The following is a 17,149-nucleotide window of genomic DNA, read 5'->3' on the forward strand; positions in this document are numbered from 1 at the left end:
TGTAGCCGTGTTTTCTAATTTTGTTTTAATTAAAAACTGCAGAGTGCTGGGTGTGCCATTTAACCCCACCCTGGGTCTTTCTGCTTCAGCCAAGTGCGCTCGAGTTAGAGCCTGAAAGCGAGGAAGACGAAAAACAGCGATGGTCTCATCAGAGAGGTTACCAGAGCCGCCCCCCCCCTCCGGAGTCTCTCAGAGAGAGGGGGGACAACCCCGGGGGCGGGCGCTAGCTCAAAGGACTCGCTCTCGTTATCAGCCGGACCCAACCCCATCAGGCCAAGTCCCCCCGCCCAGCTGCGGGCACCCAACCGCCTGCACGTGACTGCTTCACGGACACACACACAACAGGTACACACCACTCCCACGCACACATACACCCACAAAAACACACACATGACCACAGGACACCTGGGGTGGGAAGGCGGCCAGCAGCCAGGACGTGCGCTGAGGAAAAGGGAGAGGCGAGGTGAAAGGGGAAGTCAAGGACAGAACCTTTCCTTCGCAGGTCCGGAATGGAGGAACCAAAGTCTGGGAATCAGGCGTTTTGCAGGGGGGGGCAAGGAAAGGGGAGGCGGGGGGGACACATTGATAAGGGGGCTCTGAGAGAGAGCAGCGGAGGGGGGGTGAGGAGGCAGGAAGAGCCTCTATGGGGAACACCGGCAGACGAACCTCACGTGGCTCCCCGATCCGGGGGCCCAGTGGCCTGGCCTCTTCTCAGCTGCCTGGCTTTATTCTAGCGGTGGTGGGGAAAAATACAGATTCTCCAAGACCGGGCAGGGGCCTTGGATCTTCCCCAAGGACCCTGGGGAGAGAACGGCCCCCATACGCCCAGAGTCAGGTCCGAGAGGGGGATACGTCCCGATTGGGGCGGGGGGGGAAGTGAGGGGGAATCAGTAGCTCTTTTTAGTGGAGCCGAAGCCCGAGAAGCCCATCACTGCCGCCATCTCGTCGTCTTCCTCAAACGTCAAGTCCTCCTCTGCCCTCCTCTTCTTCTCCCGCTGCTTCTCCTTCTTGTAGGCCTTGGCCTTCTCCTCCTGGGCCAGAACAAAGCAGAGGGAGCGCTCATTGACCGACCCAGACCATCCCTCCCCAGGACCACTATCACCATCCCAACTGGAAGTTCCTTGAGGGGCGGGATCAGATCTCCTAACCCAGTTGTAACCTCCCAAGGCTTTAGTTTCATTTGTTTTTTTAATGGTATTTCTTACGCGCTTACTGTGTGCCAGGCTTTTACTAAGCACTGCGGTAGATCCAACCTAATCAGGTTGGACGTAGTCCATGTCCCACAGGGGACTCACAATCTTAATCCCCATATTACAGATGAGGTAACTGTAACCCGGAGAAGTGAAGTGACTTGCTCAAGGTCACCCATCAGAGATGTGGCAGAGCCAGGATCAGAACCCTCGTCCTTCTGACTTCCAGGCCAATTCTCTACTAGGCCACGATTCTTCTCTAGTTGAGTAGTCTGCACCCAGAGGGGCTATATAAACAACTGATGGACAGGGGCAGGATTATGGCAGAGCAAAAGGGTCAGACATCATCCCAACCTTGTTCACTCAGGTGCCAGGGCCAAATGAATGGAAGTCTGGGGATCAGTTTGCGTCACCTTCACTGTAGGGGGTGGGGGTCACATGCAGAGGGGCCACCCAGATGGTCAGCTCCCCCACTGCTACCCCGGGTCCCCACAAATCCCTGAGAATCATGGGGATCCGGTGTCCTTCCACCACTCCACGGTGCGCTGGGGGAGAAGGGCTGAGTGCCCTCCCATGATTTTAACAGAACCCCATCGGTCCCTCCCCTCCCTGGTGTGCTTTCCATCAAGTGGAGGCCTCACCTCCTCCCTGAGCTCCTTCATCCTCTCTTCAAAGTCATAGTCCTTCTGCTTCTCCTCCATCTTCTTCTTGTTCACCTCAAAACGCTTCTTTACCTGGTCCAGGGTGGAGCGCTCCACACGCATCGACATGCCCAGGTTCCGCTGATCTGCATGGGGCAGCATGGGGCGGGGTCGTTACAGTCTCTCCTGTTGGCAGCCACAACTCTACAAGACCGACTCTGTCCGGGGGTCTGCCCTCGTCACCTACACAGGGGCCAGATTCCCGCTCACAGCTCTCCTGCCCTGTGATGGACATGACTGGTCTGACTAGGCCACAGGCGTGCCCCAACTGCACTAGTGGGAGATTGGGAGCGGAGGGGCTGAGGGTGAGGCTCATCAAGGGGGCTGTGGGTGGGCTGCAAGGGAGGACGGAAGAGGAGAAAACCATTTGCTCTACAGAGCCCATGCGCCAAAATGAACCAGTGCTGGGCACAATTGGGTTGGGATGCCTATCCAGGTGTTCCTGCTGGACACAATTCCCGCAACATGGGCTCAAATCCCCCACCCCTGGAAGGCCGTCCAGGTTGAAAGGGAGACTAGACACGGATCCTCTTTTGGTATGAAGGACGAGGGGCGGGCTTGGACTTCATGAATCTTAGACAGGAGAGGGAGGGCGCTCGGGGCTCCTCGGCCTCCACCCCGGGGACAAACACCCTTTTCCGCTTACGTTTCTTGCCGTTGATGTGGTCCAGGAAGTTGATGGAGTCCTTTACCACACAGTCACAGACGTTGCAGTAATACCTGGACGACAGAGAGAAGGAAGGAGTCTGTTTCTTGATAGGGACGCTGTACTGGGCCAACCTCACAGCCCCCAGCCTCAGAGGACGGTGGCCCGCTGATCATGACTGGGCACTGGAGGAAGACAGCTACCAGGCTGGAGGGAAGGGACCAACAAGGCAGCCGGCCGGTAGCCCCATGGCACAGTAGGTGCCCTCGGAGGGTGGCCCGGCCCGGGGTCCCTCCCAGAGGGTCACTCCTGCCGCTCTCCTTGGGACCCGCTATGCCGTCCACTGGCCTGGCCAAGGTTTTCTCCTCCAGCTGCCCGAGGCTGCCTGCTATCCTCTCAGGAGCCTGGGCAAGGGTCTGGTGTCCCCATGCTCAGAGACTGCCCCCCTCACTCCCATCCCTGAGCTGTGGGGACACGTCCAGCTGGATGCTGCTGCCATTTCATCGTTCTTTAAGTCTCCTGGCCTTCTCCAAACCCAGAGGCCCCAGTACAGTGCAGAACCCTACTATTTCCCACCCGACCCCTTCCAGAGAGTTAGGAGCTGGGAGCTCACTGTTGACAGGGAATGTGTCTGTTATATTATTATATCGTCCTCTCCCAACCGCTTAGTATAGTGCTCTGCCCACAGAAGGCGCTCAATAAATGAGACCGATTAAAATACAACTGATTGACTGGGAAGTTTTGACAGCCAGACAGCGGCAAAGATGGAGTGGCCGCAGCTGCCCCAACGTGGCTGGCCCCTTTGCCCAGCCCCCGGCGCTCACCCTCCCATCTCGGACTGCGGCGTGGTCTTGGTGATGACGATGGTCTTCCCCAGCTTGGACTCCAGGTCCACTTTGTAGTCCCGGTGCCGCAGGAGCTCCCGCTTGACGGGCTGGACGGGTTTTCCTGAAACACAAAGGACGCGATCTCTCAGGGAGGCATTCTGGGGCTTGCAGCCCTGACCAAAACCAGCAGATACCCAGTGAGCTTTGGGGAAGCAAGGGTGGGAAGCAAGGGGGAAAGCGGGAAACAGAAGTGCTAGGCCCACAGGGGTCAAATCTCAGGACAGTGAGACAAACACGGGCCTGGGAATCCTAGGATGTGGGTTCTAATCCTGCCTCTGACACTTGCCTGCTGGATGTCCTTGGGTAACTAAATTCTCTGGGCCGCAGTGTCATCTGTAAAATGGGGATTCACTACCCGTTCTCCATCCCACTTAGAACGTGAGCTCCATGTGAGTCAGGGGCTGTGCCCAACCTTGTATCTACCCCAGTGCTTAGTAGAGTGCTTGGCACCGAATAAGCACTTAACAAATACCACAATTATCATTATTATTATTAGAAAGGAAATTTCAGAAGAAGTCCAAGAATTGCCAAGGGGCTAGAATTCCTTAAACTAGGGAGAGCTAAAACACATTCGTTGTGAAAGTTCACCAACAATTCACAAGCAACATAAACAAGAAGAAACAAAGTCAATTAAGACAATACTAAGGGAACCAGAAAATACAATCTTAACTCTTTAAACAGGGATGATTGTTTTGAAAATAACCCAGCTCACTCAGTGAGAGTAGACCCTTAAAAAAGCAGGGGCTCTTGGGCATAATCAAAATTAAGTGAAAAAAGTGGAAGTAGGGAATAGAGCCTGATCTCAGGAAGGAGCATAGCCTAGTAGATTATTGGGCAGACCAATGGGGTTGAATCTAATAACAGGATACCACCCCCAGCCCCTTAAATTCTGCATTTTACCTCAGTTTTATGAGTTTGAGAAGGCAAAAATTACTCTGACCCAGATAAACCCACCACCCAAAAATACCCGAGAGAAGTGTCAGCAGGGTAACAAGGGGAATATCTGGATTTTACTTACCATCTTTTTTCTCTCTCTCTTCCGTAAGCCGTTTCTCCGCAAGTTTCTCATATTCATCTTTGTCCCACTTCCGACGGAAGTCCAGGTTTTTATTCTGTCAAAGAAAGCACATCAGAATTCAATGCAAAATTCCCCTGAGTTCTCCCTTGCCTGGCAGGAAGAGTTAACGTGTTTGGTTGTATTGGTTCCTGATGCTAAGGAGGACTTTGGACTTCAATGGCAATTAAAAAAAAAAGTGAAAAGGGCACGGGGAAGGAGAATGGGTCCAGCGATCAGAAAAAGAGTTTCCTGTTAGAATCTTCTAACTTTGGACTTCAATGGCAGTTTTTAAAAAAGTGAAAAGGGCACAGGGTAAGAGAAAGAGTCTGGCGGTCAGAGAGTGAGGTTCTCATTAGAATCTTCTAAATGAAACAAAGAAGCACCATGGCCATTACTGGAGAAAGTTTGGACCTGGGAGTCCTGGGTTCTAATCCCGGCTCTGACAATTGCTCACTGCGTGACTTCAGGCAGGTCACTTAATTTCTCTGTGCCTCTGTTTCTTCGACTGCAAAATGAGGATTCATTACCTGTTCACCCTCCTACTCAGACTGTAAACACCACACAGGATAGAGACCACGCCCGGCGTTTAAAAGTGGTTGACGCGTAGTATGTGCTGAACAAATGTCATAAAAAAGTCCATCTCCTGCCAGTATGTGTCCCGCCCACTTTCCCCAACAGGGGAAACTAAGGCAGGGCAGGGTGGCTTGGTGGCAAAACCACGGGCTTGGGAGTCAGAGATCCTGAGTTCCAATTCCGGCTCCTCCACTTGTCAGTTGTGTGACTTTGGGCCCATCCCTTCACTTCCCTGTGCCTCAGTGTCATCTGTAAAATGGGGATTAAGACTGTGAGCCCCACAAGGGACAACTTGATCACCTTGTATCTATCCCGAGCGCTTAGAACAGTGCTGGGCCCATAGTAAGCGCTTAGAGAAGCAGCGACGCTCAGTGATAAGAGCCCGGGCTTGGGAGTCAGAGGTCATGGGTTCGAATCCCGCTCTGCCACTTGGCTGGATGGCTGTGGGCAAGTCACTTCTCTGTGCCTCAGCGACCTCATCTGTAAAATGGGGATTAAGATTGTGAGCCTTACGTGGGACAATATGGTATCTCCACCAGCGTTTGAAACAGTGGTCTGCACGCAGTAAGCGCTTAACAAATACCAACATAGGGGAAGCAGCGTGGCCCAGTGGAAGGAGCCTGGGCTTGGGAGTCAGAGGTCATGGGTTCGACTCCGGGCTCTGCCACTTGTCAGCTGTGTGACTGTGGGCAAGTCACTTCACTTCTCTGGGCCTCAGTTCCCTCATCTGTAAAATGGGGCTGAAGACCGGGAGCCTCATGTGGGACAACCTGATGACCCTGTATCTCCCCCAGCGCTTAGAACAGTGCTCGGCACATAGTAAGCGCTTAACAAATTACCAACATTATTACCAAACACCACCATCGGCCGCACCCAACAGGTCAGCAACCGATCAGTGGATCAGCGGAGCACCGTACTAAGCGCTGGGGGGAGCAGCTCGTAGGCAGGGAACGTGTCTACGGGGTGGGGCGCTCAGCACAGTGCTCTGCGCGCGGTCAGCGCTCAATAAATAGGACTCCAAGAGAGCTGGATGGTGCGATCCCCTAATTACAACGAGCTGGAGGGGGGAGGGAGGCATCAGCAGCAGGCAGAGATCATTTGCAGCCGTGCACATAAGCGCCGGGGCCTGGCGAGGGAAGAAGGCCGCAGCCGTCGGAGCCCCAAACGGCCTCCCAACGGACGCCACTCACCCCGCTGCCGGACGCCATCTTCGCGGCGATGTGAGCGGGGCGTCGCAAAATGTCGTGAACCCTGGGGGGCGAGTCGTAAAGCGCCACGGCCCCCTCCAGGGCGACGCCATGATCTCCAAGGCGGCGGTGACGTCAGCTCCAGGGCGGGTCGTAAAGCGCCCCGGCGAGGGACGTCAAGCGGGGTGTTCTTTACGACACACGCTCCCGCCGCTTACGGTAGGGCGCACGCGCAGTGTGGCCCTGAAGCCAAGCGGTAGCTGCAGTTGCCAGTCGTTGGAGGTGGCGACCATGCTTAGTGATAATAATCATGTTGGTATTTGTTAAGCGCTTACTAGGTGCAGAGCACTGTTCTAAGCGCTGGGGGAGATACAGGGTCATCAGGTTGGCCCACCTAATAATAATAATGTTGGTATTTGTTAAGCGCTTACTAGGTGCAGAGCACTGTTCTAAGCGCTGGGGGAGATACAGGGTCATCAGGTTGGCCCACCTAATAATAATAATGTTGGTATTTGTTAAGCGCTTACTGGAAGCAGCGTGGCTCAGTGGAAAGAGCCTGCACTTCGGAGTCAGAGGTCATGGGTTCGACTCCCGGCTCTGCCACTTGTCAGCTGTGTGACTGTGGGCAAGTCGCTTCACTTCTCTGTGCCTCAGTGACCTCATCTGTAAAATGGGGATTAACTGCGAGCCTCATGTGGGACAACCTGATTCCCCTGTATCTCCCCCAGCGCTTAGAACAGTGCTCAGCACATACTAAGCGCTTAACAGATACCAACATTATTATTATGTGCCGAGCACTGTTCTAAGCACTGGGGTAGATACAGGGTCATCAGGTTGTCCCCCGTGAGGCTCCCAGTCTTCATCCCCATTTTACAGATGAGGTCACTGAGGCACAGAGAAATTAAGTGACTTGCCCACAGTCACACAGCTGAGAATAATAATAATGTTGGTATTTAAGCGCTTACTATGTGCCCAGCACTGTTCTACGCACTGGGGGAGATACAAGGGAATCAGGTTGTCCCACGTGAGGCTCACAGTTAATCCCCATTTTACAGATGAGGTCACTGAGGCACAGAGAAGTTAAGTGACTTGCCCACAGTCACACAGCTGACAAGTGGCATCTTTCCCTCCGGGGCTACCAACGTGACTACCACTGAGCCTAGGGCAGGCAAGGAGGTGGTTATCCTCCTCCTCCTCCTCATCAATAGACTGTGAGCCCATCATTGGGCAGGGTTTCTTTCTATCTGTTGCCGAATTGCACATTCCAAGTGCTCAGCACAGTGCTCTGCACCTAGTAAGCGCTCAATAAATACTACTGAATACTAAATAATACTAATAAATACTAATGAAGGAATGAAGCACTCGATCTCATCCATCCCTCTGGCCTCGAATGCCCTCCCTCCTTCCACACAGAAAATTGCACTCTTCCACTTCAAAGCCTTATTGAAGGCCCAACTCCATGGTCGTGGGTTCTAATCCTGAATCGGCCACTTGTCAGCTGTGTGACGTGCAAGTCACTTCACTCCTCTGTGCCTCAGTTACCTCATCTGGAAAATGGGGATGAAGACTGTGAGCCCCACGTGGGACAACCTGATTACCTGGTATCTCTCCCAGTTCTCAGAATAGTGCTTGGCACATAGTAAGCACTTAACAAATACCATCATCATCATCATCTCCCCCAAGAAGCCTTCCCTAAGCCCTCCTCTCCCTCCCTTCTGCGTCACCCTGCCTTGCTCCCTTCATTCATCCTCCCTTGCATCCCCACATCGTGTATGTGGATGTCTGTAAATATCTGGAATTTATTTATTTATGGATACTATCTCTCCCTCTAGATTGTGAGCTCTTTGTGAACAGGGAATGTGTCTGTTTGTTGTTATATTGTACTCTCCCAAGCACTTAGTACAGTGCTTTGCACACAGGAAGCGCTCAAGAAACACGATTGAATGAATGAGCACTTACTGTACAGAACTGAGGCATAGAGAAGTGACTTACCGAAGGTCATGCAGCACAAAGGTCGTGCCCCTTCCTTGCTCCTGCCACACCTCCCAAGAACGAGCAATTGGGTAAGGGCCTGGCAGTGGGGCCCGGAGCCTGGGCTTAGACAGAAATCCTGACCAACGGGCATCTTTGCCCCGAGTTTATGGTGACCTTCAGGTAGGGGTGTTGATCACACCCTGTTCCGGTAGTCCTGAGAGGCGGGAGACTTGGCATCTGGCTCAGTCTTTGCTTGCAACCCTTTGTGGGATCTCAGGCAAGCCACATCACCTGTTGGGGCCTCAGTTTCCTCTTCTGTACAATGAGGACTGAGGTCCCTGCTCCTCCCTACCTCCCAAGGCTGTCATGCAAGCAAAATGAGATTCATGACAGGAGTGAAAGACTTTGCAGATCTGTAGTATTATTAACAGATTAGTTCCAATTTGCCCCGTCTTCTTACCCCAGCACGTGCCACCCAGAGCCCCGCCAAGCATGGCCGCATGCCCGCGGGTCTTGTCTCGGGGCCTCAGGAGCCTCCGGTTCCATCTCCGGTGTTTCTCTGGGTCTTGGCTCCCTGCCCAGGGTGGTCCCGGTCTCCATTCCTCCTGCGGGAGTGGATGGGGCTGGGTTCAGGTCATGGGAGGGCAGGCAAGAGCCGGCCTACGGGACCCCGGGGTCGACGTCCGGCCCGTGGAGATTGACCAGTGGCGTGGCTTGACGATCAGGCCTCTGCTATTCGTCTCTGGATTTCTGCCACCACGGCGTCCCTCCGAATGTCCACCTGAAACACAAAGGGCGTGCTAGCCCAGCCGGGGGACAGCCACTCTCTGCCTCCCCGCAATCCCGGCCCCTGTTCCCATCACACTCCGCTTCCTCCAAAGATGGGATGCCTGGCGGAAGCCCCTAAATGTTAAAATGGTCTTTACTAAGCACTCACTGGGTGCCACGCACTGAACTAAACACTTCAGAAATCCAAGACAATGTGGCATGTTCCATAATAATGGTAATAATTATGGTATTTGTTCAGCATTTACTAAGTGCAAAGCATTGTACTGAGCACTGGGGTAGAGACCAGACAACCAGGTTAGACACAGTCCCTGTCCCACATGGACCTCACACTCTTAATAGGAGGGAGAATGGGTACTGAACACCCCCCTTTGAAGCACTCAATAAATCCAACAGAATGAACGATCGAGTGACTTTTACAGACGCGGAACCTGAAGCACATAGAAGTGAGGTAACTTGCCCAAGGTCATCCAGCAGGCAAGTGGTAGGGCCGGGATTAGAACCCCGATCCTTCTGACTCCCAGGCCTGGGCGCTATCCCCTAGGCCCCACCGCTTCGCTAACGTTCACAGTGGTCATCCTGCCCGAGACTGCCCCCACCCGAGTCCGGCCTCACCTCCTCCCGACTGGCCACCTTGCGCAGTTTGACCACGCCGTCCTTCAGCTCCCGCTCCCCGACAATGACCACCAGCGGGATGCCCGTGGCCTCGCAGTGCTGCAGCTGGGGGAGCAGCTTGGGATTGTCCTTGTACACCAGCTCTGCCTGGAAGGGAATCCGATCCACTGGGCAGTGGTCTCGACTGAGCGCCCACTGAGAGCCCCGCCCTGTACTGAGCGCTCTTGGGACAGCACTACGGAAGCCAGAAGCAGGTGTTCCGCCCTCCAAGGGCTTGCAATAATAATTATGATATTTGTTTAGCACTTACTATGTGCCAGTCACTATTCTAAGCACTGGGGTAGATACAAGATAATTGGGTTGGACATAGTCCCCCGTTCCACATAGGGTGCACAGTCCTTCTCCCCATTTTACATGAAAGAACTTAGGTCCAGAGAAGTTAAGTGACTTGCCCAAAGCCACACAACAGACAAGTGGCAGAGCCGGAATTAGAACCCAAGACCAACCAGAGTAGTGCGGGGACGGGACAAGATTAACTGGGGTGCTTATGAATGGCTTACAGTGCCCCAGAGCCCTGGGGTTCTGATCGGTTGCAGTGTAAGGAGGGAGGATGGAAGATGACTCAAGAAGAAGAAACAGTAGCCCAGAGACGGTAAGTGAGTTGCCAAAGGCCACAACGCAGGCCGGGAACAGAGCGGGGATGGAATCCCAGGCCTCCTGCCTCCCAGACCCCCGTGCTCTCTCCACTAGACCTCCCCGCCAACTCGGGAGCTCTGGTGACCTTCCAGACCTCCTCCCAAGAACAGCAACCGAGACCACCGCAGTGGGGTGGTCTCCCAGCCCTCCGACCTTCACGGCCCCAGAGCTTGGTGCCCCCAGCCTTCCGAGGGAGCTCCGGAGAAGTCCCAGAGGGGATCAGGGTCTGAGGGGACCACAGGGCTCCAATTGGGCGGGGCGCGGGCCCCTGCTGAACTCTCACCTTGATCCCCGCATCCCACAGCTCCGCGATGAGCTTCAGCCTCTCTCTGAGGAAGCTCTTCTGGGCCGCCGCCACGAGCACCTGGGTCTCTGTGGTCCGCACCTTCTCCTTGGACTCCTGCAGGGAGGAAGGGAGGTGAGCTACGTTTCAACGAGGAAGATGGAAACCTCCCCATATAATAATAGTAACATTTTGGTTCCGAACCTCCATCCTCTGCTCCACGACGGCCAAGATGCGTTCGACCCCGATGCTGAGCCCCACGCAGGGCACCCGGTGGCCCTTGGGGTCGAACATGCCCACGAGCCCGTCGTAGCGCCCGCCGGCGGCCACGCTGCCCACGCCGAGCGGCTCTTCCCCCCGCGCGGCCGGGGGCTGCGCCAGCACGGCCTCGTAGATGACCCCCGTGTAGTAGTCCAGGCCCCGCGCCAGGCTCAGGTCGAAGGAGACCTGCGGGAACCGGCAGACCGTCAGGCCCGGAAGACCGGAGGTTCCTCTGGCACGTGGGCACGACGTGGCACCGGGCGGCAGTGGCTGGTGAACCCGGCCCCAGGCGGGTCACCGTGTCCACAGACAACTGGCCCCTCCCCAGCCCAGCCCAGCCCCGGCTCACCCTGTCAGCTACGCCCAGCAGGGTCAGGTAGTCGAACAGCAGGTTGAGGTCCTCCAGCCCGGCCCGGGCCTGCTTGCTCTGCGCCAGCTGGGGATCCTGCAGGAGCCGCTCCACCAAGGACACCCCGCCTGCGCCCGGGGAACCGGGGGACGCGTCAGCCCGACGGGGGAGGAGGAGGCCCAGACTCTAGGCCGCACCCAGACCCTCTCCACATCTGTACACCCTCTCTCACTTTCCCCCAACCTACCACCTGATAAGAATGTCGACAACTGGGGCGGACACTACCAGTTTTAATATTAAAGACTGAAAGCTCACTGTGGGCAGGGAATCTGTCTGTTATATTGCGCTCTCCCAAGCACTTAGTACAGTGTTCTGCACACAGGAAGTGCTCAATAAATACAATTGGCTGAGTAACAACGATCCCCCCCGACCATTTTGCTGTTATCGGGGCCTGCCACAATCATTATCGTTACGAATTTTTATTAGAGCCCACAGCCCCCTCCATAGTCCCTCTTTATTGCGGCAGGGGCCGGGCCCACAAGGGTCGAGGTTGGGCCCCCGGCTCGGAATCTGCCCCCACCAATGCCCCCGGGGCAGAAGCCCCCCGACTCACCACACAGCCGAGCGTAGTCCCCAACCCGGTCGGCCACCTCTGGAGCCAGGCCCTTCTGGCTCACCATCTCGCACCTCACGTTCTCCCAGGAAATCTGCCGGGGAGTCCTAGCTGTCACCCGGACCCCAGGCCTCCACTGGATCTGTCTGGGGCCGGCCGCTGGGAGGGTGGGTCCTCCCCTGCCCCCTCCGCCCTGCCCCACCTATACCTTGTCCAGTTTGTCCAGCGAGAGCCCGATGGTGCGGAGCTGGCTGTCGGGGACGCCGCAGGCGGCCAACATCCCATCCACGACCCGCCGGTCATTCACCTGGGGGCAGGGAGGCGAAAAGGGTCACCGCAGGGGCGAGGCAGTTCCGGACCCCAGTTGGCATCTCCGGGCAAGATAGCACGGCCTGGTGGAAAGGGCAAGGACTGAGAGTCCAGAGATCCTGGTCTGAGTGCCTGCTCTGCCACTGGCTTGCTGTGTGACCTCGGCCAAGTCACTGAACCTCTCTGGGCCTCAGTTCCCACATCTGTAAAATAAGGAGAAGACACCTTTTCTCCCTCCCTCTGGACTGTGGGGACGTAAAGAGACGGCGACGGATCAGATCGCCTTGGTTCTACTCCAGCGTTTAGCACTTCATAAGAGCTATTATCACCACCTCCATCGCCATATTACACCTCTGGTTTAAAGTAAGAACAGAAGGGCAGGCTCCACCACTTGTCTGCTGTGGGACTATGGGCAAGTCACTCTGGGCCTCAGTTTGGCTGTCTTGGGTTACAGCTCGGTGTTTGGGGGAGTCTGTAGGGGGTCCCACTGGGCGGTCACCTTGATGAGGAAGTCCCCCAGCTGCAGCCCGCTCAGGATCTCGCACACGATCTTCAGACACTCGGCGTCGGGGATCATGGGGTCAAACTGGCCGGCGATGTCGAAGTCCTGTGGCCCGGAGAGGGGAAGGGCCCATCAGAGCCCGGAACCAGCCCGGGCTGAACCCGATCCCCTCCACCGGCCCCACCCCGCCCGGCCCTGGCCCCCCGGATCCCCAGGGACACTCACACACTGGAAGAACTCGCGGTAGCGACCTTGGACAACGGACGGAGCCTCCCGGCGGAACACCTTGCCGATCTGGTACCGTTTCATCTTCTTCACTTTATTCCTCGCCAGGTAACGAGCCAGGGGAACCTGACGGGGAAGGGTTAAGGACGAAGAACCACCGCCCCGGGCCCTCTCCTAGAGGGCAAGCTCAGCATCAGTTCCAAATTTTTTTTAATATTTGTTAAGCACCTACTATTGCCTGGCACCATACTAAGTGCTGGGATAGAATACAGGGTTGGACACAGTCCCTGTCCCACATGGGGCTCACAGTCTTAATCCCCATATTCTGAATGAGGTGACTGAGACCCAGAGAAGTGAAGTGACTTGCACAAGGTCACACAGCAGACAAGGGATGGTCAGGATTAACTAACACTGGTCCAGAAAGACTGTATCGATCAGGCCATGTGATCCTCCATGATTTCCCTTGCCTAGTGCCCACCCCTCTCTCCCCAACGCCACCTGAGGAGGAAGGGGTTGGGGCCCAAGCTCCGAGGCAGAAGGATACGGTCAGGTCATAGCGCAAAGACAGCTGCTCTCCACCCTGATCCTTCAGGTCATAGATGAGCTTCGACTCCTCCCCGTACTTCTTCGTGAGGGTCTCCTGGATGGGGACATAATCAGAATCCATCATAAAAATCATAATTTGGTATTTGTTCATCCCTTTCCGCACGTCAAGCCCCGACCTAAACACTGGGGTAGATAGATCAAGTCAGACATAGTTCATGTCCCACAGGGGGCTCAGAGTTTAAGAGGGAGAGAGCAGGTATTAATTTCCCATTTGATAGATGAGGAAACTGAGGTTCAAGTGTCGGGACTTGCTCGAGGTCAGCCAGCAGGCAAGGGGAGGAGTCAGGAATAGAATTCCCCGAAGGCAGCCCAGGAAAGAAATTCTAGTCCCCATCAACAGGATTTCCTGGCTGCCTGCTGTAAGTCCAGTTCTGTACCAAAGATTTGGGGGACTATGCTCAATTTAGTCGACATGATGCCTGCCCTCAAGGATGCCTGCTTTCAATCTAATGGGGGTGACAGTCACGATAATAAATTACAGATAGAAGGAAGAAGGGAAAGGTGATGTTTAAATGATCGAGTACTTACGTAACCGGGTAGGTAAGCTAACTCCAAATGCTACTAACTATAAGCTCCTCAAGGGCAGGAAATGTTCCTGTCGACTCTGGTGCATTATATTCTCCCAAGCATTTAGTACAGTGCTCTGCACACAGTAAGCGCTCAATAAATACCATGGATTGACTGACTATAGGAGGGTACAATACAGAAGGGGTGCGAAAGTGCAGAACCGGCAGTTTGGAGGGATGTAAGCAGGGGAGATCCTGGGGAAGGCTTCCTGGAGGAGATGTGATTCCTGGCAGTGTGGGCCCTCTCTTCACCTTCAATTCAAACGTTGGGGTGTCCAGCTGCTCTGCCCCATGGCGCTTGAAGCAGTTGATGATGGTGCTGAAGATTTTCTCCCTCAAGACCATCTGCTGGGGGCTGCAATCTCTAGTGCCCTGGAGGACCAAACCAGCCAGAAAAGAGGGAGGTGAAGGAAAAGTTCAGAGGTCAAATTCATTCATTCAATCGTATTTATTGAACGCTGTATGCACAGCACTGTACTGAGCGCTTGGGAAGTATAATTCAGCAACAAATAGGGAGAATCCCACAACCCAACAGGGGTTTGGTGAAAGGGGAGAGCAGATCTGCCAATCATTCAACTGAGGCTTGTGGAGGGAAACCCAGGGAGTAGAATGAGTTACCTTGGGCGTCTTGACAAGGAAATCTAACTTCCTTCTCTCCGGTTCGAGCTGGGGCAGCTGTGCAGGCTGTGCAATCTGGAAGGACGTGACATGAGAAACACTGAATTTAACCTACCGCGAGTCTTAACTTTTAACTCTGCCCAAAGTTTGGGATTTGAAAAACACTAAAACCTGAAAAGGCCCAAGGCACAAGCAACCAACATGATCGATCAATAGCACCTATAGAGCACTCTAGAAGGTACTCGGGAGAGTACTAAAGAAAAGATCTGGATCCCAGCCCTCAAGAAATTTCAACATCGGGGTGACTCTTTCACAGGCCTTAGGCCTGGGAGTCAGATGGACCTGGGTTCTAACCCAGGCTTCGTTGCTTTCCGCTGCGTGCTCTGGGGCAAATCACTTCACTTCTCTGTAGTTCAGTTTTTTCATCCGTAAAATGGGGATTAAAACTGTGAGCCCCATGTGGGATGGGGACTGTGTCCATCCTGATTATCTTGTATCTGCCCCAGGACTTATTACAGTTCTTGGCACGCAGCAAGCACTGAACAGATGTCATTTCTTATTTCCTAGATCCCTCATTTTGCTCAAAAATCAGTCAGCACCAATCTCCACCAAGTCAGGTGAGGCCAGTGAAACTGAGACAGGGAGCAATCCATCCACACACTTTGGCCCCTTCCTCTTCACTCTACCCTGGAAGATGAAAGCCTAGCACCCCGTTTCAAAGCTGGGAAAACTGAGCCCCATAGGCATCAGAGAGTGTTGATGGCAGGGCTGGAAAATTCAACTCCTACTCCAAAGTTCAGACTACAGGGATACCCTGATTCAACAGAGAGGTCTGGGCACTAGGTTTGGGTGCCGAAAGGACCGGGAGAAATCTGCCTGATTATTACCCTAAGCCCACGTGGCACTCAAATAGGACCAGGGCCCCTAGCTCACCTGGCCGTGAGGCAAGTTGGCTACTGCCCGCACTTGGGGAAGTCTTAGAAACTGGCAGGCCAGCGCTGCCCAGGCCTTCGTGGGCAGGATTCCAAGATGATGCATCGTGAGGCCCTCGTCCAGGGAGCGGGAAGTGGGAAATCTTCCTGCCTCGGCTGCAACAGAGACACAGGAACACCAGAAAACAGTCCAGGGGAGCACCAGAAAAGCTCCGATTCAGCCTGCTGGCAGGGCCTAGAAGCAAAAAGCAACATTTGTACATCTTCTTCAACACCTCTGGCTCATTCAAGACAGGGTTTGAAGCTGGGGAATGGGAGGGCAAGAAGGAGAAGAGGGAAAGAAGTGGGGGAGAAAGGGGAAAAGAGGATGGGAGAGAGGGGAAAGGGTGAAAGAGGGTGGGGGAGAGTTTTGTGGAAAGAGCACGGGGCCTAGGAGTCTAATCCTGGCTCTGCCAAGTACTGCCTGTGTGACCTTGGGAAAGTCATTTCACTTCACTGGTGCCTCTGTTTCTTCATCTGCAAAATGGGGATTCAATTCCTATCTCCCTCATATTTAGACGGTGAGCCTCATGTGGGTCCTGATTATCTCGTGGCGGGCCCCAGTGCTTAGTACAGTGCTCGGCACACAGGAAGAGCTTAATACAATTAGTATTGCAAATATCACAATTATTCATTATTATTAAGCAGTTAAAGTGGGGAGGAGAGAAGAAAGGTGGAGGGAATCGGGGGTGAGGGTGGGAGAAGAATGGGACGCGGGAGCCCTCCCAAACGCTTAGTACAGTGTTCTGCACAACGTACGCGTTCCATAAATATGACTGAATGAAAGATGCATGGCCTGTTGGGCAGAGCACGGGCCTGGGAGTCACAAGGATCTGGGTTCTAATCCCGACTCCGCCTTTTGTCTGCCGTAAGACCTTGGGCAAATCATTTTACTTCTCTGGGGTTTCCTACCTCATCTGTAAAATGGGCATAAAGACTGCGAGCCCCACATGGGACGGGGACTGGGTCCAACAGGGCTAGCTTCTAGAGAAGCAGCGTGGCTCAGTGGAAAGAGCTCGGGCTTGGGAGTCGGAGGTCTTGGGTTCGAATCCCGGCTCTGCCACTTGTCAGCTGCATGACTGTGGGCGAGTCACTTCACTTCTCTGGGCCTCAGTTCCCTCCTCTGCAAAATGGGGATTAACTGTGAGCGTCACGTGGGACAACCTGATGACCCTGGATCTCCCCCAGCGCTTAGAACAGTGCTCTGCACAGAGTAAGCGCTTAAATACCAACATTATTATTAGCTTCCGTCCAACCCGGCGCTTAGCACAATGCCTGGCACATAGTAAGGGCGTGAGAAAGTCCATTTTTTTAAAAAAAAAGGGTGAGAGGGAGCGAATACTGGGGGAGGGAGGGGAAAGCATCGAGGACCGCGCCGCCTTACCCCTGCAGGGGCCGCGGCCGGAGGCCTCCTCTTCCACGCATGCGCAGCGAGGGAACGGAGGCGACCGGAAGCGGCCCCTGTGGGCCGCTCTGCCCCCCCCGAGTGGCCGCTCTGTCCCCCGCTCGGTGGCCGGAAGTCCTCCGAGGCGGG

The 17,149-nt window shown here is 54.6% G+C and overlaps 2 protein-coding genes across 2 annotated transcripts; both read right to left on the minus strand.

Annotated features, from left to right (window-relative positions):
• ZMAT2 (zinc finger matrin-type 2) lies at positions 1–6,349 on the minus strand. Its single transcript, XM_029053492.2, has 6 exons — positions 6,245–6,349; positions 4,443–4,536; positions 3,362–3,485; positions 2,538–2,611; positions 1,832–1,977; positions 1–1,031 (listed from the first exon to the last, which is right to left on the minus strand). The coding sequence occupies exons 1-6, from the start codon at positions 6,260–6,262 to the stop codon at positions 888–890; spliced, it is 600 nt and encodes a 199-aa protein (XP_028909325.1). The 5' UTR covers positions 6,263–6,349; the 3' UTR covers positions 1–887.
• Positions 6,350–8,616: 2,267 nt separating this feature from the next.
• On the minus strand, positions 8,617–17,075 carry LOC100089640 (histidine--tRNA ligase, mitochondrial-like). The gene is made up of 14 exons (XM_029053481.2): positions 17,000–17,075; positions 15,578–15,811; positions 14,645–14,719; positions 14,279–14,398; positions 13,399–13,494; positions 12,855–12,980; positions 12,627–12,734; positions 12,027–12,125; positions 11,819–11,912; positions 11,206–11,333; positions 10,800–11,042; positions 10,596–10,712; positions 9,617–9,763; positions 8,617–8,996 (listed from the first exon to the last, which is right to left on the minus strand). Exons 2-14 carry the CDS (start codon positions 15,680–15,682, stop codon positions 8,937–8,939), a joined length of 1,518 nt encoding a protein of 505 aa, XP_028909314.1. The 5' UTR covers positions 15,683–15,811; positions 17,000–17,075; the 3' UTR covers positions 8,617–8,936.
• Positions 17,076–17,149: the final 74 nt, after the last annotated feature.

This window comes from Ornithorhynchus anatinus, chromosome X2 (assembly GCF_004115215.2).
Source record: "Ornithorhynchus anatinus isolate Pmale09 chromosome X2, mOrnAna1.pri.v4, whole genome shotgun sequence".
Taxonomy (NCBI): Eukaryota; Metazoa; Chordata; class Mammalia; order Monotremata; family Ornithorhynchidae; genus Ornithorhynchus; species Ornithorhynchus anatinus.

Bases quoted from the DNA above. Each gene is read 5' to 3' on its own strand.
- LOC100089640 (XM_029053481.2), bottom strand. From the start codon at position 15,682: ATGCATCATCTTGGAATCCTGCCCACGAAGGCCTGGGCAGCGCTGGCC. The intron at 11,913-12,026 runs GTATAGGTGGGG...ACTCCCCGGCAG, and splicing joins CGCTGGACAAACTGGACAAG to ATTTCCTGGGAGAACGTGAG. The intron at 11,043-11,205 runs GTGAGCCGGGGC...CGGTTCCCGCAG, and splicing joins TGCTGGGCGTAGCTGACAGG to GTCTCCTTCGACCTGAGCCT.
- ZMAT2 (XM_029053492.2), bottom strand. The intron at 1,978-2,537 runs GTAAGCGGAAAA...TGCCCCATGCAG, and splicing joins CCACATCAACGGCAAGAAAC to ATCAGCGGAACCTGGGCATG. The intron at 1,032-1,831 runs GTGAGGCCTCCA...GTTCTGGCCCAG, and splicing joins TGAAGGAGCTCAGGGAGGAG to GAGGAGAAGGCCAAGGCCTA.